Source organism: Podarcis erhardii (genome assembly GCF_964252035.2).
Source record: "Podarcis erhardii genome assembly, chromosome: 5".
Lineage (NCBI taxonomy): Eukaryota > Metazoa > Chordata > Lepidosauria > Squamata > Lacertidae > Podarcis > Podarcis erhardii.
Window position 1 is genome coordinate 49,573,314 of NC_138509.1, and position 22,937 is coordinate 49,596,250.

The 22,937-nt window shown below is 42.3% G+C and overlaps 1 protein-coding gene and 1 long non-coding RNA gene across 2 annotated transcripts; one reads left to right on the forward strand and one right to left on the reverse strand.

The window, feature by feature from the left end:
- Window positions 1-914: 914 nt before the first annotated feature.
- Window positions 915-19,281, reverse strand: LOC309342828 (pancreatic lipase-related protein 2-like). The gene is made up of 13 exons (XM_081863742.1): window positions 18,900-19,281; window positions 15,466-15,514; window positions 13,843-13,997; window positions 12,398-12,523; window positions 11,841-11,975; window positions 9,836-9,965; window positions 7,119-7,235; window positions 6,914-7,036; window positions 5,963-6,081; window positions 4,625-4,754; window positions 3,305-3,416; window positions 2,051-2,218; window positions 915-1,590 (listed from the first exon to the last, which is right to left on the reverse strand). The coding sequence occupies exons 1-13, from the start codon at window positions 18,900-18,902 to the stop codon at window positions 1,527-1,529; spliced, it is 1,431 nt and encodes a 476-aa protein (XP_081719868.1). The 5' UTR covers window positions 18,903-19,281; the 3' UTR covers window positions 915-1,526.
- On the forward strand, window positions 2,234-4,617 carry LOC309342868. The gene is made up of 3 exons (XR_014157026.1): window positions 2,234-2,570; window positions 2,639-2,713; window positions 4,287-4,617. It is a non-coding gene; the product is annotated as an uncharacterized lncRNA (long non-coding RNA).
- Window positions 19,282-22,937: the final 3,656 nt, after the last annotated feature.

Genomic DNA, 22,937 nt, shown 5'->3' on the forward strand with positions numbered 1-22,937 from the left:
TCACCTGCTGCAAAATATCTGAACTTATGTGCACAGGGTATCATTTAATATATACGAAATATATGTTCATATGTCAGCTGTTGTCAGATGATGGAAGCAAGTAAACCATTAACGTGTATTGGACTTCTGCTATGTACAAAAGCAGCTTATCTGCTTCTCTCTCTTTAAAAAAAAAACCTGAAACCCTCACCCACCCACTTGTAGGAGTTTTAGGTCAACAGTTCATACTGTAACCTGCAGAGTGAGCAGGTAACTCTGAAGATGTGGCCTAATATACCTGACATGTTTCCAAGTTGCTAAAGTACTAGAATAAAGAGGGTGAAATTAATGAACATATTTTAAGCTACAGTGCCCTCCAAGTTACTTAATCTAGAGGTCCCACAGGACCTTCAGTTTATGGAACAAGTCTTCAAAGAACCATGTTGGAAGGAAGGAGTTGAAACTCAAATATGGCAGGACTGTAGTTATTGTGTTGTGTTGAAGATTTTGTTGTTGGCATCCATCTGTCTTGAGAGATAATGAAGTGCACCTCTGGGGGTGAAGTCAAACACTGCATCTGCAGCACCAAAGTGTTCTCCCGTGGGCACATGTGTGGGTAGTGTGTATGGAAATAATCAGGCAAAAAATGATAAAAAGAATAACTGACTCATGTGTTTTAGTCATGTGTAATCAGATATGTACACCAATTTCTTTCTTTATGAGGAATTAGTTTATAAATTTACTGGATAAAGGAAGCAGATAGATAGATAGATAGATAGATAGATAGATAGATAGATAGACAGACAGACAGACAGACAGACAGACAGACAGACAGACAGACAGACAGACAGATGGAATTCTCTCACCATTTATAGACTTTTGTAGAGAGAGTTTGGGATTCTATCACGGGTACTAAAATAAGAAAGCAAGCAACATTTTTACTCAGTTGTTGCAATTTCTTTATTGTGGTTTTTTTTTTACAGCCATTCATTAATTAGTCTGAGAAAAAATGCATACATACCCCTGATCTTCAGCTAAAAGGCACACAGCTATTGTAACAGACAATAATATACCATCTCTACGAAGCACTAAATACAATATTTTGCATGAGGGTTCAATATAGTCTGGAACAGCTATTATTATGTACATATCATGCTGTGCTACTTGATGCTCAAAATGTGAGATAGGATGTCTCTGTAGAAATGTGAGCAACAGATTCCTATTAAACATACACATATAAATACACACACGCACACACCATTTGGACATATCAACTCAATCAATTCAATTCTGGATCTGGAATGAACTCCCAGCATACATCAAAACATCCATTTTTTATGTCTACAGTATTTTCATGTATTTAGAAAGCAGATAGAAATTATAACAATGACTTCTTGTTTTAAAAACAAACCATGATTTTGCACAGAGCAGACTAAGAAAGAAGCACAACTATGTTTCAAACCTTGAAGCTCTTTCAGTGGCCAAGTGAAAAAAGCAGTTCTATGTTCTTGTAGTTTACATATACATAATCTGCTTCCTTTTAATGCTCAGCAAGGTGTAAGTATTTGAGGAACTCCATGTGTTGCTGTCCCACTGCCACAAAAGAAAGATCTGGGAGAGAAAAGGCAGAAACCACCATGTCAATAAATCTCTCACTTCCAGTAAGTTTGCCCCTCCTCAATATATTTCGCTGAATGTTGAAAAGAAGCAGAGATAGCCAAGTGTGAGCATAAGACTGGTAAGTTAAGGAATGTACATGATTTTCTCAACTGGAAAGTTGTGGTTTGTTCCAACAGAATTGTTAATCATCCAAGTAGTCTTTAAAGCAGGAATGGGGAGCTCTGGCCTTGACTACTGAAGAATCTCAGTGGATGCTGTGACTGCAGGGACTGGTAACTTGTAATTTCTGCCTCCTGCATTGTTTTTGCTGCATTCGCAGCACCAAAGTCACCTCTCTAGGGCACAAGCCAGGGCAATTTGCATGGAGGTCCTGGGCTGCCCAGATTACGACACCTCCTGCCCCTGATGGTATAAATCATGAAATCAAAACATTCAGAATAGCCATACTTACTCATACCCATCCTTTCCACGGACTAGGCGCACTCTTTCAGCTCCCAGTTTAGCCCAGAATGAAGTGAAGATCTTCTTATGCCAAATAAATTCAACTCTTGAAGCTTTTACAGGATTAATTTCGACACTGATGAGCTTTGAGTAGGTTTGCCCTTGGTTAAGGCTGCCACTAAAAATGGGCAAGCAATGAAAGTCATTAGAGAGCATCAATATAACAGTTGTGCTTTGCAATTGTCAATTTAATAGTCAGGTAATCTGCGGAATTATTGTTGCTCATTCACATTTCGTGTCACTCACGTACATATATTTCAAGATGGATGAGCAGGTGAGGCTGAAAGCCTGACTTGTTAAAGATCACCCAATAAATCCATGACATTGTTGCACATTATTATTACATACCAACTTCTAAAAGAGGGCATCAAGGTGTTATAAAATCTGCTCTGAACTTTTACAGTGCTGTCCGTTCTCTATTGTAAGGACTGGTTGATCATTTAATTGTTTTAGTTGTTTGTGTTATTTAGGCATCATATGATAAGTTTAAATTGAAACAGCTTCCTCTCTAATCTGATAACTTTCTGTTTTTGTTTAGGATTTCTTTTAAGAGAAGCAGGGGTGGCAAAAGACACATACAGAGAAAGAGAGAGACACAGTCAAAAGAGTAAAAGTAGGTTCCATATTTAAGGTTAAAAATTGTTGGTGTCCATAGCAGCCCTATACATTCCTCAGAGCACCAGCAGGCTGTGGACTGTCATAACTGCAATTATTTAACTGTGACAGGCAGGGCCGTCTTACCCATAGGCAGTAGGGGTGTGGGGCACCCGAGCGCTGAGCTCTCAGGGGTGCCAGGCCGAGAGTCTGGGGCCCAAGAGTAGAATCTGGGGAAGAGCCCGCCCGTTGGTCAGAGCACCGCGGCGGACTCTTCTGCTGCGGGCGGCTCTGAACCACGAGTTCAGGGACAACTGAGCCAGTGAGATGCTGAGGCGGCCAGCCGGCTCTGCCCTCCTGCGCGCCTGGGACTGGGCAACCTGGGGAGGGGCACTGGGCGGATCTTTGCACCCCGGCGCCACATATGCTTAAGACAGCCCTGGTGACAGGCAACCGAAACTATGTGTACATTAACATCACAGCATATAAACAGAACAGCTGACTTGTGAAATATCTGCACACAACTTATAAACATGTTTAACGATGATTAATTGAATCATGTATGAGCAAAACTGCAAAACCTGCTATTTCACTATATCATAAAACATACCTCCCAATTTGGTATTCTTTTGTCTTTCCATCTTTCATTTGGAAAGCTATGTCCATTTCTCCCTTCACGCCTGTCATTCCAGATAGCTTGACCGATATATTATATAGCCAGCCTACACAATAAATATATAATGAATCAAGATATGAAAGTAGGAAGAGCAAGAACTGCAAATAGAGAGGAAGAATTCTATGCATTTAGCATTCATGCCTGAGGCAAATGAAAAAGCAACCGTGGTTACTTTAATAGCCTTTAATTTAAGAAATTTGGGAAGAGGTGAGTTGAACAAGACTTTCATTATTTGAAATTTGGATCCAGGCCACTGTTGCTGTGTTGGTTTGAAGCTTAGATTATTAAAATAAATTTAAAGGTGTATGATTTAAAATCCACTGCAGTGTGGGAAGAGCTTAATTTCTTTAATTGTTAAGAAGCTAGTGCTATATTTGGCCCAGTTATCCCCCCCCTTGAATTATAAAACTAGCAAAAAGAAAGGGAAAAAAGAAAAATGTGCAGTGCCCAAATGTGTGAAGTATTTCATTGCCTTTCCCCGTGTATTTTGCCCATGAAAAACAGCATGTATTTGTACCTCGATCATCAACATTGCCCAATTAGACAATCCTAATTAGGAATGGGAATTTTATGTTTAAGAAATGAATCTCAATGAGGTCAGAGAGATATGCTTCCTGGTTATGCATAATTAGGATTGCAGCATGAAGGTGTGTGAATATTATCCATGCATATGTGATTGCTTCCTGTGCTTGTTGATATGTGATATTTAATCATTTCACACATTGAAATGCTGTAGCTCAGTGACAGAACATGTGCTTTGCATGCAGGAGGTCCCAGGTTCTATCCATGGCATCTCCAGGTAGGATTTCTGTCTGAAACCCTGAAGAGCAACAGCTAGTTAGTGAAGACTGAACTGAGTTAGATGGACCAATGGTCTGACTCAGCATAAAGCAGCTTTCTATGTTTCCTATCGAAGGTTTCACACTTGGAGAGAGAGAAAATTGACCAGGAACTTTGTAATCTGTTCCTTGCAACTTCAAACACATTCTTGGGGCTTGTACAAGGTCACCTGGGATAAGAAAATCCACAACAATCCTCCCTGCACTGTTGGCACTTGGAAATGATTCCAGTTGAAAACGTGTTCATTTCTCTGCATGGAAAACAATGGGGAAGTCACAGCTATGTGTCCTGTTTTGATTCCCAAAACTGTGATCACTACATGGACTGCTGAAAAGAGTATTGTATATCAACAGATTTCACGGGAATGACACCCATGTGTATCTGTACTGAACTGACTTTAATTTGTGCACTTACTGGTAAATGGCTTCTTAGGTGCTGTATCTAAAAAGTACTTTGGGTTGTTATTCCTCAGTTTATTATGGAACCGATCAGCATAGTGGCCCATCATTGGACAGCCTTCTCTGGGGCATGGAAAGCAATTTCCCTAGGAGAAAATAATGCATTGGTCAAGAGAGCATTTGCTTTTTTCCATTCAAACATTTGTTATGGTGTCAGTTCAAGTATCTTTGTTGCTGTTCCGCCTCATTGTCTCAAACTATGAGGGGTATGAATTATTATTTTTGTTCTGCAATTTTCCCCATACTAACCTGGAGTACTCAATACCTGCAATCCTAACCCTGAGTATTCAAAAGCAAGTCTGGTTGAAGTCAATGGAACTTAATCCCTGGTAAACAAGGTTTGGAGTGCAGCTGATTCATGGGATTGTAACCAACATACTTCTAACTTTCTTGTTCCATCAACACAAGGTTTCTGCTTACACAATGGATCATTCTCCCCTCTCCTCCATCTGCACACTCCCTAAATCTGTTCTAATGGTTCCCCCAACTCTCCAGGGCAGATCTGAGGGGGAGAGGGAAGTCCTGTTGCACAAGCAGAAATCCTTGCACTGATAGGATGTGGTAGTTGAATTGCCCTTCATTTCTACTGTGAGAGATGTTGGTATTCAAGGCTGCCTGACACTCACATTCTGCTCTGAAAGTCTTTGTGTCTAACCCTTGATGGATATGGAGTCTGTGCAAGTTTATGTTTAATATTACATAAAATGTTGGATATTTTAAATGCATTGTATTCAAGTTACTGTAAAGAATGTTTAAACACATGGCCAGTATTTTTCCATGGAACTGGTGTTTTTTCCACTCAAGGTGAGGCAGCTTGAGGTTGTGACTGAATCACAAGGTTTGGATACTATTTCAAATGTTTATATATGCTAATAAAATTGCTCGTGTGTGCAAAAACTATGTGTAGTCTCTCTCTCTAGGCGTTGGCTCAGCATGTAGCAGGAAGGAGAAAGAGAGACAGAGTGTTTTGTATTCCTAACTGGAAAAGCTACATTTTAGTAAAATATGTTCTCAAGTCTCATACTGGGCTCTGTGTGAGATAGAAGTTTTGTAAGATTAACATTTGAAACTTGAGTTCTGCTAGTAGTAAAGCTTTGAAAATGCAATTCTTCTATGGAATAAAATTTAGATGCAGAATATTTATTGGTTTCATAGATCTGTAGGACATGCTTGGGCCTGCCCTAGTTGCAGAGTGGGGGTGGAGGGCCCCTCACTGGCACTATGTCCCTTGCCAAGTCTGATATTGGCCCTGCTATTCTGATATAATCTAATCAAACTAGACCACCATGCTTACCTCTTGGAAGGATTCATATGATTCACATGGGTAAGCAACAAATCCTCCAGGAAAGAGAATGCTGTACCTATAGTACTCATGGCTTCTTGAGTGGTGACAGTTTCCAACACCCTCCATTTCTGCCAAAAAGAAAAAAGAAAAGTTGCAAGCCTCAGTGAAGAGCTTTACAACCCCATCACTCATGGTACAACAAACAACAAATTATGCAATTCAGGACAAATATGGATGTAACATTTAAATGTGGTGGATGGTCTTTGTGCTCTATCTATCAAATTTTGTCTACTAAATTCAAGGCTCTATGTAAGAATAGCATATTTTGCATGCTACAGCACCACCCTAGAGCTCAGGATACAGAGTTGTTTCCTATAAACCACAGAATATGGCAGAGAAAGCACAAGTAAAGTAAATTACAAATATACATTAGAAGCCACACATGGAATGGAGCAAGTTGCCCCCTTTCTGGTTTAAGCTTGCTATATAAGCAGACTCTGCATGTATCTGCTAAAATCAGGGCTCACCAGGGCAGATGGTACCCACAAACACCTTCATTGGTTCCTTTGCCTTGGACTCTGACCTTTCTTTCTTTCTTTCTTTCTTTCTTTCTTTCTTTCTTTCTTTCAAATCTCTAGCCCTCCTAGAAAAAAAGTTATGGTGCAAAATGTGCAAGTACTTTCTAAGCAATTTCTGTGAGATCAGAATGTGTGTGATGTGACCACCTTCCTGGTGTTGCTGTTACCTCTGTGTGTAATCATTATTATGTGTTCTCCACAGTTAGAACCAGTAGGACACAGCTGACTTCCCAAGGTAAACATAAAGTTGTCAGGGTGGTTGTCTCTCTAATTTTATGATATGGCACTCTCCCCATAGCAGCCATATTTGTGACTGGTGTCCCCAGCACACTTTCAAAACTTGAACTATGCCCACTGCTATAAACAATGCAGACAGGCTTACCTGTATCTAAGCCTTCAAGGTCAGTTTCAACTAGTGTTGTATTCTTATCATCACATCCCGGCATAACCCTTCCACCATTGGGGTAAAAGTCAAGATCACCAGTGGCATTGAACATACCAAATCCTGAAACAGATTCATAGAGCAATAAATGGTTTGGTCCATGCTTCAACTTTCAGCACAAAATTCATGTGTGTTTGGCAGTTACCTATCGTGGGAAACTTTCCAGCATTGGTATGTATGACATCCACAAATTGAGCATCAGAAGGATCCAGCCTGACCATATCAGGGAAACCTTCAAAACCTATCCCAGCTGGATCCAAGCCTAAATAAACATAAAATAATACAGTTAGGAATTAGCAAACCTGTTTTGTTTTTTTCTGGGTCCAAGAATACAACCACCTAAATCCCTGACCATTAGCCTTGCTGCTTGGAGCTAATGGAGGTTGTAGTCCAACAACATTTGAGATCCCAAGTTTGGGAGACACTTCTGCATCCTGATTAGGAATGGTAATGAAGGAGATTTTTCTATCTCCCTTTATCTCTGTGTTAGGACTCTATTTGGTTTGTTAAAGCTCCATATTTGCTGTGTGCCAAGGCTCCGTGACCCACACTTCCCTAGTGGTTAATAAACACATGGACATAAGTATTTAGGTTTATGGGTTCAAATAGGCCACAACTTTATTGGTTACAGATGTGAGTGGTTTGGCTTAGGCATTGGGTATAGCCAGACTATATCTCTACTCCTGCCCATCTGCAGTGAGTCCATCTAAGGGTAAACCATCAATAGGGGGAGCCCTATGACTTACATCAAATATGGACATCCTGAGGGGTCCCCATTGGGGTCATGGCATGGCCCTAGCCCACGTCCAGGCATCGGAAAGAATCCACACACCCCGGATACCCTTAATGAGGAGGGGCAGGTGGAGGCTACAACCTCCCCCTCCATCCAAACAAAGGCTTACCCAATGCCTAAGGTCACAAAGTTGTGACGATTGCTACAAGGTAGGCGAAAACCAAATGGCTGGTGCCAATTTGCCAAGTGGAAAAAAATCCTACCCAATCCCAACAGTATTGCAGACAACATTTGTCCATAGCAGGGTTGTGTCATTGCAAAGCATAAAAAAGAGGGTGGGTAGGGAGATTCGGCAAAGGGCGAGAGAGGAGAGGCCCCTGGCTGCACTGTGGTTTATGTTTCCCACGGCCACGCCCCTACCAGTGCTGATTGGACAGCAGGGCCACCCCTGGGTGTGGCCCCACCCAGTGCCCATGACGTGGTTGGGATGGCACGAAGGGGGTGTCAGTCTCTGCCCCCTGCCAGATCACTGCAGCAGCCTGGATGCCTGGCTGCAACCCCACCCACTGGAAAAGGTGAGCGGACATATTAGCAGTGCTCTTCAGCAATCCATATATGAACCCTCACCAACTCCTCCTAGTAGGAAAAAAAAACCAGATTGTTTTAAGTGGAGATTAAGAAAATTCTGTAGTCGAATATGAAAGGATAGAAATTGAGAATACATGAAAGGAGACTAGCTAGGTGGAACAGTATCATTTAATTTTAAGTTAACATAGAGAAAGGATATATTAATAATAAATTATTAATAACAGTTGTTTGTAGAAAGGTAAGGAATAGTTTAATTAATGGAAAATTAATTAAATTAGTTATTGAAGGATTGCAGTGTTTAATGACATATTATTATAATGAGAAGGTTGGGGTAGGTTAGCTAAGGATCTCTGATTGATTTCAAATGATGACTATGGATTGTAATTGCTATGGGAAAGTTGTTCTAATCCTTTGATTGGTTGTTTGTAATCACAGGCTAGCATAGAAGTGTATAAGAGTTCATGCTCCTGTATGTCACTTTATAGCCTCTTTATTTTTTGGGCTGTCCCTGTGAACATTTTTATTTCAATGAAGGCCTATATTTTTACATGCAGCCTGCACCCTTTTCTTTGGGTTTCTGGAAGTGCTACCTCCGGTCTAGGAACCTCTTTTAAATTTCTTCAACAGTAAAATCTACACCAGGCCTTTATGCTGACACAGTAAATAAGGCTCAAAATGATGGTTTGCTATCACATGAAACTATAGAAACCTCCTTGCCCACCCAGTATCTTTTGTCCTAAAAATCAGGATAAAGCACATCTACTCCCTGTTGCTAGCTCCTTTCTTTTCACTCCCACCTTCTTTTGTCAATCTTCTGCATGGCTGGAATGTGGTGAGAAAGATGAAATGCAGAATGTATGACATCTTTTTCAGTCAGCTATACTGATATGATATAAAGCTTTGCCTTGCAGTTGTGTTACTGTGCATTTTTATCAATGGTCCTTATACTTCCAGCATTTCCTAGTAATGTTGCAGCTGAACGAGCTTGGTAAGTGTTAAGTTGTGGGTTGACATAGCAGACAACACAGCGATTTCTCCAAGTAGCTCTTTATTTCGTAAGCTGGAATAGAACTGACTGCAAACAGCTCAGCCGGCCTGCTTTTATAGGCAGCCGGCTGTCAACATTGTAACAACAACAGCCCAGAGTTCCCGCCTAAAATAACTGACGCGGACCTGAGGGAAAACTATCTACAGACCTGAGTGAAAACTATATACAGTATCCCCCTGCTGGCCCAGGGTGAAACTTCACTACATAACAGTAAGCATCTGGTTTGCCTTTATCAATCAGATGAGATCCCACATTTTCCCACTGAATATCTTTCACCAATCAAGCTTTCTCATGTGGCATTCACACCATCCATTTAAAGCACATCTCTTGTCCCCCAAACAGAATCCTGGGATTTGTAGTTTGCTATGGGTGCTTGGAACTGTAGCTCTGTGGGATTAAAATACAGTTCCTAGGATTCTTTGGGGGAAATGTGCTTTAAATGTATGGTGTATACACAACACAGATTAAAATGCAGTTTCATAGGAATTCATACCAGTTATTCTGCCAATGCCTGAAAATTGTCTGCCAATGCCTCGAAGTCGTCTTCCTACTTCTCCAGCAGTGTGAGCACCAAGACTATGACCAATGAGGTGGATCTCGGATGGACAATAGTGATACACTTCCTAGTGATTCAAGAATGCGGGTGGGGAATATATAAGCTCAAATGATTAGTAAAGGAGACATTCTTACATTATGCAGCAGAGAGTTTTGCACAAGCTCTGTAATGCAATTGACATGGACTCAGGGCTTATATTCACACTGGCTGCATTGAGTGAACTGGATAAGTTAAGGATTCTTCGGCGGGGGCTGCAGAAGCAAGGGGGGGCACTTCCTGTTTTTCCTCAAGCAGTGAAACGAGATATACCGCCCTTGCTTCAAAAGATGAATAAAACTGTACAGTATGTGCAACTTGTTAGCAATGCAATAAAAGCAGAATGTGAAAAAATGAATGCAAAAATTACATAAAAGGGTATAAAGTGGGAACGGAATGAAATCTAGGACACTACATACAAAGTACATTTGACTTGCACAATTTCGGCTATACACAGTTGAAGGTGGACTGGTAGGGTTGTTCTCTTGAGACTCCATGGAACAATTCGACTTCCTGCAAGATCTTGCAAAAGTATGCCTAACACTTCTAGAGTCAGCACAGTGAGCAGGCCTTCCCCAAGAGACAAGGCCAAGAGCTTCAAAGCACTTTTCACAGTGGGTAACTCCAAGCGGTCCTTGTGTGAAAAGAGCTCTGAAGCTCTTAGCCTTGCTTGTGGGGCAATGCCCACTTAGCGCACTGGCTGTGGGAATGCTGAGGGTCCTCTCTTTCCCTCCCCCATTATAGAAGGCAGGCTGACTAGTTGTGGGGTGGATCTAAGGGTTTGGCAAGATGCAATTTCCACATCTATGCATAATCCCTGGAACTGAACTCTTACGTAAGATGAGGTGCACCTGCATTTGACCTGGCTGAATTCATATGGGGAAGTTGGTGTTACTATAATAAAATAGGTTTGGGATTTTATTTGAATATACTTGGGTCTGCTGTCTGCTTAGAATCTTCTTGCATGTATAATGTTTCTATTATATACCTCCCTCTCCATGGAGGCGCAGATTGCAGCTATAACAAAGGCGGCATTTTTTCATCTCCGCCAAGCTAAGCAGTTGGCTCCTTACCTCTCTCGCCCTGACCTAGCCACTGTGATCCACGCGACGGTCACCTCCAGACTGGATTATTGTAACTCGCTCTATGTGGGGCTGCCCTTGAGACTGACCCAGAAACTCCAGCGGGTGCAGAATGCCGCAGCGAGACTCCTTACGGGGTCTTCGCTGCGAGATCACATTCATCCGGTGCTATACCAGCTGCACTAGCTCCCGGTGGAGTACAGGATCAGGTTTAAGGTGCTGGTTTTAACCTTCAAAGCCCTATACGGCCTAGGACCCTCGTACCTATGGGACCGCCTCTCCTGGTATGCCCCACAGAGGAACTTACGGTCTTCAAATAAAAACATCTTGAAGGTCCCAGGCCACAGAGAGGTTAGGCTGGCCTCAACTAGAGCCAGGGCTTTTTCAGCTGCGGCTCCAACCTGGTGGAACGCTCTGTCACAAGAGACAAGGGCCCTGCAGGACTTGACATCTTTCCGCAGGGCCTGCAAGACAGAGCTGTTCCATCAGGCCTTTGGTCAGGGCGCAGCCTGACTCCCTCCTTGGCAATCTTTACAAAACTTTAGATTATGGTTGCCATCAGTTTTGATTTTAATTAATTTTTATAATGTTTTTATAATGTTGCACTGTTTTAGTGTTGTTAGCCGCCCTGAGCCCAGCTTCAGCAAGGAAGGGCGGGATATAAATAAAATTTATTATTATTATTATTATTATTATTATTATTATTATTATTATTAGCATTTTTATTTTCTATACCTATAGAGAAAAACATAAAATATATTTTTTTAAAAGAGCTGATTTGGTAGGATATAGTATCTGGCTCTGAAATGTAACATCATACTTACCGCTAAAGTGTTGATAAGATAAGCTGTTACAGCCCCTAAAACACGAATGTTGCTTGCGGCTGTGAAGTAGGTGCATTTGGCACCATCTTCCCAATCTACAGCAATGCAGTTTATGTTCTCCACCTTCACCAGCAGCTGCATCACATGTATGTTTCAGAAAAAGTAATATGTTAGAGGTTGCTAATGCAATCAGAAACACTGGAAGTTCTTTCAAATTATACTTGATCACCAGTTTCAAAGGATCCAAAAACTAGGTAGTCCAATCTCATACCCAGAAGCAGGGCTAGCCTTCTGCCCACCTTCCACAGTTTAGCCTACACAATCCAGGTCACAGTGCACAACAAGTAGACAGCAACTGTACAGTAAGGTGAGATTTTAGAGCAAGACACCAAAGACTCTTGCAAACCAATGCATCCCCCGAGTTTGAAGAAGGCAAAATGACCTACTGATTCCCACTGTTATTATTGTGAGCCTGTGTGTTTGCGTAATGTTCACCTGTTCCCCATGTCCTAGATTCTGTAACTGAACAAGGAAACTAGTCAAGATAAATCTCATACCAAGCACATCTCCACAACCCAGCCATATTTTCCAGTACTGGTAAATCCATGGATAACAAAGCGAGTTTTCCTCAATGGAGAGAAATAAGAATTTTGAACAGTTGATTTTTCGGTGTATAACAGTTTCTGTTGGGAATTAAAAATATAGATTTAATTTATTTTAAGGATCGTCAAAGCAAAGAATGTTTTCTCACTTATTCTCAGGTACCAACATCCTCATAAAGTTCTACTGGCTAGAATTGTGCCTGATTTTTCAACTGTTGGCACTAATGTCTTGTGAAAAGATCCTAGAATCTGAGGTTTTCCAAATCCTCAAGTGACTCATATGCTCCTTGGCAATACAGATTTCAATGCTAGCTCATCTCTAGCCTGCTTTACAAGCGTATATATCTCAAATCCTATACAGTGGTACCTTGGGTTACAGACGCTTCAGGTTACATACGCTTCAGGTTACAGACTCCACTAACCCAGAAATAGTACCTCGGGTTAAGAACTTTGCTTCAGGATGAGAACAGAAATCGTGCGGCGGTAGCGCAGCAGGAGTGGGAGGCCCCATTAGCTAAAGTGGTACGGACCTCCAGAATGAATTAAGTTCTTAACCCAAGCTACCACTGTAATGAATTAGTTATCCATCAGGATGAGTGAATATGTCTGTATCAGTTTCTCTCAGTTTCTCATTTTCCCAATCTTCAGCTCTCCACATTTGCAAGCTATTTTTTTAATATAAAAAAGTTATCATGAAACTTCTTCAGCATTTTACTGCCAATTTCTCCCAATAGGCACATTTTTGTATGCAATTTGCCCAAAGTACACATTTTTCCAAAGCATTTTCTTCTGTTATGATGCATTTTCTATGTTATTTTCAGTAATATATGCAATTATGTGTGCACTTTACATGAGTAGATGCACTTTTGTGCACATTCTTGGCTAGAGAACTGCATTGCAAAATTCAGAGGAGTGTGAATTTCAAAGCACGGCTGCATTTCAGTTTGTGATTTGTTTTGGAAAGCGTGACAGGTGAGTTAGCTTTCAAATGAGAACTGAATTGACTTCTCTCCCATCCCTCATTAGCAATTATATGCCACAGGCATAGGCAAACTCAGCCCTCCAGATGTTTTGGGACTACAACTCCCATAATCCCTAGCTAACAGGACCAGTGGTCAGTGAGGATGGGAATTGTAGTCCCAAAACATCTGGAGGGCCGAGTTTGCCTATGCCTGAGATACCATTTTCAATGTGGAAAGAGCTTCATAGTTTCTGTCATTCACAGGCATGGCAACCCTGTCAGATGGTTACTGTTATACAAATGGTGAGAAAAGGAAGCTGAGAACCTCTGTCTTAGCGAATGCCATTGTCTGATTAGACAGGATCAAGCCTAACACATACAGGCATACACAGATATTGCCAACAGTTCTTAAATAAACAATTAAAAAAGGTTGTCTCACCTGTGAAAGATTCCCAGTCTCTCTAGTGAAAAGCAAAAAAGATATATTCATGCTTTCAGGAGATGCTGGTAAGCCAAACAGCTTTCTCCCAGGTATTCCTGACCAAGGGGGCTTATCAGAAAAGCAACCTAGATCTTTATAGCAGACTTCATTGGCTAGAAAGCATGCAAGGTAAATTGTTAAGTACATGGCATTCACCAGACATTGTATCACCTATAGCATCACATATTACAAATGTCTCATATTATTATAGTGAGATTGATCTACACTTACAGGTAAATGTGGTTAGGACTACTGCCTAAGTTTTAGTGGTATAAATTAGTCTCATATATCCAACATGCTTAGCTCTAGTTAATGCATGAAGGGGTTAAGACCATAGATCAAACTATTTCTGTTAGACTTAACTAGGTCGCACCCGCTTAACTCAGAACGAAGGAAGTCAGGTTTCTTTATTCACTCCCTTCCACCATGTGAATCTGACCAGAGAAGACATTTGGGCTAATCACTCCAAGCCCAGACCACATGTTTAGAACCATTTTGGCACCAGTTTTGAAGCTAAGCTTTACTGCCTCTCTTCTCTTGTTGCTGTATCGAAAAGCACATGAATCTGACCTTTGAAAGTGTTTGTAAGTAAAAAACTTTTTTAAACTTTCCAATCTGCATGGTCTTTTCTGTGCTAAAGGGGAATACAGGGGGAACCTTGTAAATAACTTTAAAAGGGATATTTTAAAAGTCTAGCTGCCTGCATTCCCATGCTTTACTGTGCTGGAAGTTTTGTGATTTTAAATCTCTGCTGTAGCTCTCTTACCAGACAGGGATTCAGGAAATTCTTCTTTTATTAACCAAAACCAATCATAATCAACAGTTTTATGCACTAAGTTTCTTGTGCGCCACTTAAAGACAATTGTAATTAAGCAATAAAGAAACTGTTGAATTAAAATAAATTATAAAGAAGTTAACCATATCTTAATTCCCATTAAAATCAATGGGATAGGCTAGACATTACTTAAGTATAGTCTGCATTTGACCCATTGCTCTTGTAAGAATGCATATGTTTAAATGTGTGTCCACAGATCATTTTAAGGATGTCTCTGGTTGGATGCTGTAAATGTGTACATGCATAGGTTCTATGCAGAAGCCTAATAAATGTGTAGAGGTTGACAATAAAAGCCTATTCTTCCTCCATATGTTTACTATCCTGGAATAAAGGTTGTCCACACAGAACTGTAACAAAAGAGCCTGGTTGTCACTAAATTTCAGTCAAACATCTCGGAAGTATTGCCTCCAGTCCATCTAGTTCACTACACTGACTGGCAGAGGCTCTCTAGGTTTTCAGGAAGGGACTCTTTTCCAGTCCTGCTTTAGCAATTTAGTGGATTGAATCTGGAAACTTCCACATGAAAAGCAGACGTTCTACCACTGAGCTGTGGCGCATCCCCTAAATGTCACATTGCCATGCCACAAATTGCAAAGTGGGTTTCTAGGAAGTTTCAGTCTTTGGTTCTCTGCCACTCAAAAGGATGTTGATGCCATTTGGTGGCAAACTGGGAGAGGCTTTAGCTTAGTTTGTCTAATCATGAAATTGTTCTCTTGAAATACATAATGTGTAAAGTATTGCCTCACCTTCTGCTGTGCCAAGGAGGAGGAAAGCACCAATCCAAACTACAGGAATCTGCAATAAATTTAAATATACATGTTATGCAATGTTAAATATATATGTTATGCAATAGATGTTATACATCTATGCAATGGCAGTTTTAGTATTCCAGAACCACTCATTTGCTGAAACAAGTTGCTTAACAGTGCAGCCAATATCAGCACAGTACAAGGTCCCCTTCCCCCATGACCTTATAGCCTTCCCAGCTAGACATGAAATACTGTGGGTGCTGTTTATTCTCTTCTCTGTAGCAAACATAACAGGGATGCCATTGGGCCTTAGATATGTGACACACAAAAACAAAACCTGCCTCGATGGGAGACCCAAGCTTTTAAGGCGGAAACTGTAAGTCCCTAAGGTGGAGAGTGAGTTGTTAATAATACCAAGAATACTTAGTATGACAAAAACACTGTTGGACTGTTTGCATCATGTGGCAATTACTAGACAAGATGGTGAATGAAAATGGACCAGAAAAGATGAGGTTAAAGAAGACACATATCCTTTGGAGAATAATATTGATAAAGGACTGCCAGAACAGGAGAGTGGAACGCTAAAGCTAGAGGCAATAGATGGTGAAATGGAGAGGACCTTCACACAGGTGCCTAGAGGAGTGAACCAATCAAGGGGTGGAGTTACGATGTTAGAGTGCAATGAAACCACGGATGGAGAGATTAAGAAATATTCTGAGCTGGTAGAGAAAGAGCTGAGAGAGAAAGCATTGTGTGCTCAATTTGGAGTGAATTTAGAGGGAAAAGCTACCAAGCCTCTGGCAACATTCCTGAAAAAAGAATGAAAGAAGCGAAAATGGAAGGAGTTAAAAAAACAAAAAGAGTCCAGCTATGGATCACTGTTTTAGCTATGGATCACTGTTTTAATAAAAGACCACAGCAGAGAGACTTCTGTGTGACTAAAGATGAAGGATATATTATTTTTCAACATGGAGGAATGGTTCTTGAAGTTTTTGGAGGTATAGTTGTTATGCTGGACTGGGGAAGACTTTTTGACACTTATCAATAATAATAATAATTGGCGAAGCCCTTTAATACTTTTTGTTTGAAAGGGGAAATGAATGAACTTGAGATGTCTGCATCTGGAGATTGGGAAAATATCACCTAGCAGAACGAGGAACAGCTGCATTTCATTCTGGAATGAATACTTTGAATAACCTTTATATGTACATAACTGACAGAGAATTGGAAGCCCTTTTTATTTCTCCCTATTTCCCTTTTTCTTCTTTAAGAAGAATCGTTCTGCCCGGACACTGAGGCCCAGAGCCAAGGGCCTTCTGGCGGTTCCTTCGCTGTGAGAACCCAAGTTACAGGGAACCAGGCAGAGGGCCTTCTCGGTAGTGGCATCCACCCTGTGGAACGTCCCCCCACCAGATGTCAAAGAGAGAAATAATTACCAAATTTTTAGAAGACATCTGAAGGCACCCAGAGTGGCTGGGGAAACCCAGCAAGATGGGTGGGGTATAAATTTTATAATATTAATAATAATTTATTATTTATACCCCGCCCATCCGGCTGAGTTTCCCCAGCCACTCTGGGTGGCTCCCAATCAAGTGTTAAAAACAGTACAGCGTTACATATTAAAAACTTCCCTGAACAGGGCTGCCTTAAGATGTTTTCTGAATGTCAGGTAATTGTTTATCTCTTTGACATCTGATGGGAGGGCGTTCCACAGGGTGGGTGCCACTACCGAGAAGGCCCTCTGTCTGGTTCCCTGTTCCACTTCTTGCAATGAGGGAACCGTCAGAAGGCCCTCGGCGCTGGATCTCAGTGTCCGGGCTGAACGATGGGGGTGGAGACGCTCCTTCAGGTATACAGGACCGAGGCCGTTTAGGGCTTTAAAGGTCATCACCAACACTTTGAATCGTGCTCGGAAACGTACTGGGAACCAATGCAGATCTCTCAGAACCGGTGTTATGTGATCCCGGCGGCCACTCCCAGTCACCAGTCTAGCTGCCGCATTCTGGATTAATTGCAGTTTCCGGGTCACCTTCAAATGTAGCCCCACGTAGAGCGCGTTGCAGTAGTCCAAGCATGTGATAACTAGAGCATGCACCACTCTGGCGAGACAGTTCGCGGGCAGGTAGGGTCTTAGCCTGCGTACCAGGTGGAGCTGGTAGACAGCTGCCCTGGACACAGAGTTAACCTGAGCCTCCATGGACAGCTGTGAGTCCAAAATGACTCCCAGGCTGCGCACCTGGTCCTTCAGGGGCACAGTTACCCCATTCAAGACCAGGGAATCCCCCACACCCACCCGCTCCCTGTCCCCCAAAAACAGTACTTCTGTCTTGTCAGGATTCAACCCCAATCTGTTAGCCGCCTTTATTTATTTATTTATTTATTTATTTATTTATTTATTTATTTATTTATTTTTATATTCCTGCTTCTTTTTCTTCTTTTTTCCTTGTTTTGGTGTCCTCTACTCTGGGTCATTGAGGGGATTGTACACACATGGAGGTAAAGGACCATGTGTGAGAGGCAGGGTAGGGAAGATATCTCAGACTGGGAAGTTGGAAGAAGAAAGGGAAGAGATAAGAGTTAAGATTCACCTGTGAGAAGGGAGGACTTTTTATTTTCTTTGCTCTTTACTTTTTTATATTTAATTTATTTTTTATTGTATTGTATGATGGAAAGGAACCCTCCTCTTGTGTGGCAAAAGTCTTTGGGCTTGTAAAACCCAGCAAAGCACTTGTAAACCAAGGCAGGCAGTAGTATCAAATGCAGTACATGAAATACCTAATCCTCATTCCTGGCCTCCTACACTATGGCAGTGCTTCTTGGAATTGAACCAAGATAGCAATTAAGAAGCATAGTATGGGGTGGGTGTGAGAATCATACTGCAAAATATTTGATATGAATCAGAAGGCACATGAATGTGGAGATGTCATTAGTTCACCACCACATAGCCTTAGTCTTCCACATAGTCTTCCACATAACCTTAAAATGCTAGGAATTCTGGCATTTCCTTTTGGATCAGTTTACAGCAGTAAACTGCTGTCATACCTCGTGTTGCGTTAGATTCATGTTGCATCTTTTCCGCTTGTGAATGCGGCAAACCCAGAAGTGTATACTTCCAGGTTTCACCATGTGTGCGCATGCAGAAATGTTCTGCGCGCTTTGCGCATGTGCAGAAGTGTTCTATTGCGCCGCACGCTTAGAAGCGCTGCTCTAGTTACGGACTTTTCAGGGTGCAAATGGCACCCCGGAACAGATTGAGTCCGTAACTAGAGGTACCACTGTATTTATTAAAATATCATTGGTTGTCTTTCCATATTAAGACTGGATAATAAAACCTAGTTTCCCAGTTGCATTTCCATTCTCTTTACAGAAAATAGTCTTTTCCACATCAAATAAATTACCCTGAACATCAGTATGTATAACCATTCACTTACCATTCTAAAGCCTGAAGTTCAAAAATGCTGTGAAATCCCCTTTCAGATGGTTCTCTCCTGCTGCTGTGCTATTCCATCTCCTGTGCACATAAGAATCGCAGAGAGAGAGAAGTGACAAAGAATATTCTTCCGGAAATGATATGCCTGGAGAAGATCCAAGTTGGTAGGAGTGTATTTTCCCTCTATGGATGCTAATCATTGCAGTTTTATATGCATGAAACAGCCAGGCAGCTTGTAATATTTGGGCTTCTGCTATTCCTTCCTGCTTGCTTCATCCTCCTGCCTCTGTCATCTTTGACTCATTGTTTGTGGACCGACTCCCTCTGAAGTTTCACCATTTACTTCAGCAACAGACATAGGAGGAGCTAATATTTTGTATGATACTTCCTGAAGTCACATGTGTATTTAAATTGATGAAAGAGACTGTGGAGACGAGAAATATGGAGTTACCTAATGCTTCTTCATCTATGAGTAAAGAGTTATCCAGTTAGGACCCAGGGCCTGTGCTACTTTTGAAACTTTAATGGGGAAGAGCTGTAGCTCAGTGGTATGAGCATCTGCTTTGCATGCAGAAGGCAACAGGTTCAATCCCCAGCCTCTCCAGGTAAGGCCTGTCTCAAATCCTGGACTGCCACGCAGTGTAGACCATCCTGGGTTGGGTGGGCCAACAGTTTGACAGTATAAGACACTGTCCTGCTAGCACTCCAATTGGAGAACAGGCTTTACCAAATGTGTCATGGACTTTGAAGCTGAACAAGCTCAGGGCGAAAAGGAGAAACGAGCTAATAGGAAGGCACATTTGGCAGACCCTCACAATGATCAGCTCTGCCCAGAAACCTATGTCCCCACTGTGGAAGGACATGTGGATCCAGAACTGGCCTCCACAGTCACTTACGGACTCACTGTTAAGACTGTTTTCATGGAAGACAATCCTACTCGGCTACAAGCGATCACCAAAGAAGATAAGACAGCTTTCTATGTTTCTAGATGTGGTTGCATAATTTCCTAGTCCTTTAAAAATAATTTCAGCTGTGAATAGCCCTTGCAGAGAAAATAACTCATGGTGTAGCAATACTGAAGGGGAAAAGGAAACCAGATGCTTTCTCTGTGAGTTGGTGGCCGTTTATCACATACTGTATGTTAATATTTCCAAAATGAAGAATATTGTGCTGCTGCATCAGTACAGCTCTGGACTTCCTGATTGCTTTCTCTTTCTAAAATTATGTTTGTTTGTTTGTGCCTTTATCTCCTTTGGGTTATGAAGACTACTATGATATGGTTTGGGACGCGGGTGGCACTGTGGGTTAAACCACAGAGCCTAGGACTTGCCGATCAGAAGGTTGGCGGTTCCAAGGTTGCTCGGTCCCTGCTCCTGCCAACCTAGCAGTTCGAAAGCACGTCAAAGTGCAAGTAGATAAATAGGTACCGCTCCGGCGGGAAGGTAAACAGCATTTCCGGGCGCTGCTCTGGTTCGCCACATGACCCGGAAGCTGTACGCCGGCTCCCTCGGCCAATAAAGCGAGATGAGCACCGCAACCCCAGAGTCGGTCACGACTGGACCTAATGGTCAGGGGTCCCTTTACCTTTATGATATTGCTATGGCTTTGCAGGGGGTAAGGATCACCACTAAAATTCTCCCCATAATTTCTGAAATTAGTACAGACGCTTCAGGTTACCCATTTTCGGGTTGCACACCACGCCGAACTTGGAAGTACTGGAATGGGTTACTTCCAGGTTTTGGCGGTCCCGCATGCGCAGAAGCACTAAATCACACTTTGCGCATGCGCAGAAGCACCAAATCGTGACCCACGCGTGTGCAGATGTGGCGCTGTGGGTTGCGAACACTGCGGGTTGCGAACGTGCCTCCCACAGGGATCACGTTTGCAAACCGAGGTTCCACTGTAAATGTGGGGCTTGAAGTCAAGACAGCTTCCTCAGGAGCTGGTTTAGAGAGGTGCTATCTAAGAAAGCCTCTCCTCCTACCAGAAGGGAGTTAATAATAATAATAATAATAATAATAATAATAATAATAATAATATCTTTATTGTCATTGCCCCCTCTCAGGGACAACGAAATTACTTGGCTGCTCCATCCACCCAGATAGGGCACTCCACTCAAAATCAGAACAACTATAAAAACACTAATTAAAACAATATAATATAATACAGCAAGGACGATTAGATGACTTTCAAAGTCCAGGTTTCCCATTCAGGGCCGAGATCGCTCTGGAGAAGAAGCTGTTCTTGAGACGGCTCGTTCTTGTCATCATCGTCCTGTATCTCCGTCCCGACGGCAGGAGCTCGAAGAGACAGTGACCAGGATGCGATGGATCTTTTACTATGTCCAGTGCCTTCCTATGGCACCTTGTGGCATAAATCTGCTCTAAGGTGGAGAGTGGGCAGCCAACAATGCTCTCTGCTGCCTTAACAACTCTGCACAACGCCATCCTGTCCTGGGTAGTACAGCTTCCGTACCACACACATAAGCCATAAGTGAGCACGCTCTCAATGGCACAGTGATAGAAGGCAAGCAGCAGTTTCTGCAGAAGATGGTTTTTCCTTAGGATTCTTAAAAAGTACAGTCTCTGCTGCGCCTTCTTCACAAGCCCCCTTGTGTTGACACTCCAGGACAGATCCTCTTGTAATTCAATACCCAAAAATCTGAACGTTGTTACCCTCTCCACACAGACCCCATCAATCAGAAGTGGCTGGACATTGCTCTTCTGTCTCCTGAAGTCCACCACAAGCTCCTTTGTCTTCCTTGTATTTATGAGCAAGTTGTTAGCTCTGCACCACTCTGTCAGCTGCTCCACCTCATCTCTATAGTCCGTTTCACCCTCCCTTTCAGAGATGAGCCCAATCACGGTTGTGTCATCTGCAAATTTGACAACCCTATTACTAGGGTGAGCAGCGACACAATCGTACGTGTAGAGAATATAAAGGAGCGGACTAAGTACGCATCCCTGTGGTGTTCCTGTGTTAGTCTTAAGTGTATTAGAGGTATAAGGGCCCAACCAAACCCTCTGGGTGCGGTCCGACAGAAAGTCCAATATCCACCCACAAAGTGATAACGGGAGCCCCAGATCTTCCAGTTTAGACACCAGACGTTGTGGTAGAATGGTATTAAATGCCGAGCTGAAATCTAAAAAAAGCAGTCTGGCATAACCCCCCCGCTGCTCCAAATGTGCAAGAACGGCATGGAGGGCAATCGCCACAGCGTCCTCTGTCGATCTTTTCGTTTTATAAGCAAATTGGAATGTGTCTAGTCCCTCTGGTAAACAGGCAATGACATAATTTTGTACCAGCTTTTCAAAGCACTTCATGATTATAGGTGTGAGTGCTACTGGACGAAAGTCATTCAGATCTTCCGGGTTAGATTTTTTTGCTATTGGAACGATAGTAGAGGACTTTAGGCAGGATGGAACAATAGCCTGGGCTAGGGATCGATTTAAAATCCCAGTGAAAACTCCTGCTAGTTGATCTGCACAGTCTCTCAGTACCCTTCCAGCTACCCCATCTGGCCCTGTGGCCTTCCTTGGGTTGATTCCCTTCAGCACCTTCCTCATCTCTTCTTTTTCCACAGAGACTGCCACATTCCTTTGTACTGATGATGACGATGGTGGTGATGGTGGCAAAGCCTTCACAGGGAGTGGTGGTGGTGGTGGTGGTAAAGCCTCAGCAGGTGTTGCTGCAGATGTTACTTCAAAACGGGCAAAAAAGGCATTCAGATCCTCTGCGAGGGATGCCCCTCCCTCGTCTGCCAGGGAATCCTTGAATTTATACCCTGTTAATTCTTGTACGCCTTGCCACACCTGCCTGGTGTTGTTGCTTTGTAGATGATTCTCCAGCCGCTGTCTATACGCCTCCTTTGCTACACGGATACCTCTCTTTAGATCCACTCTAGCTAAGCTGTACAACGACTTATCTCCACTTCTGAAAGCAGTATTTCTTGCCTTTAGCAACCCCTGGACCTCCCTTGTCATCCAGGGCTTCCTGTTTGGGTAGATCTTTATCCGGCGCCTCTGTGTTACATTGTCAG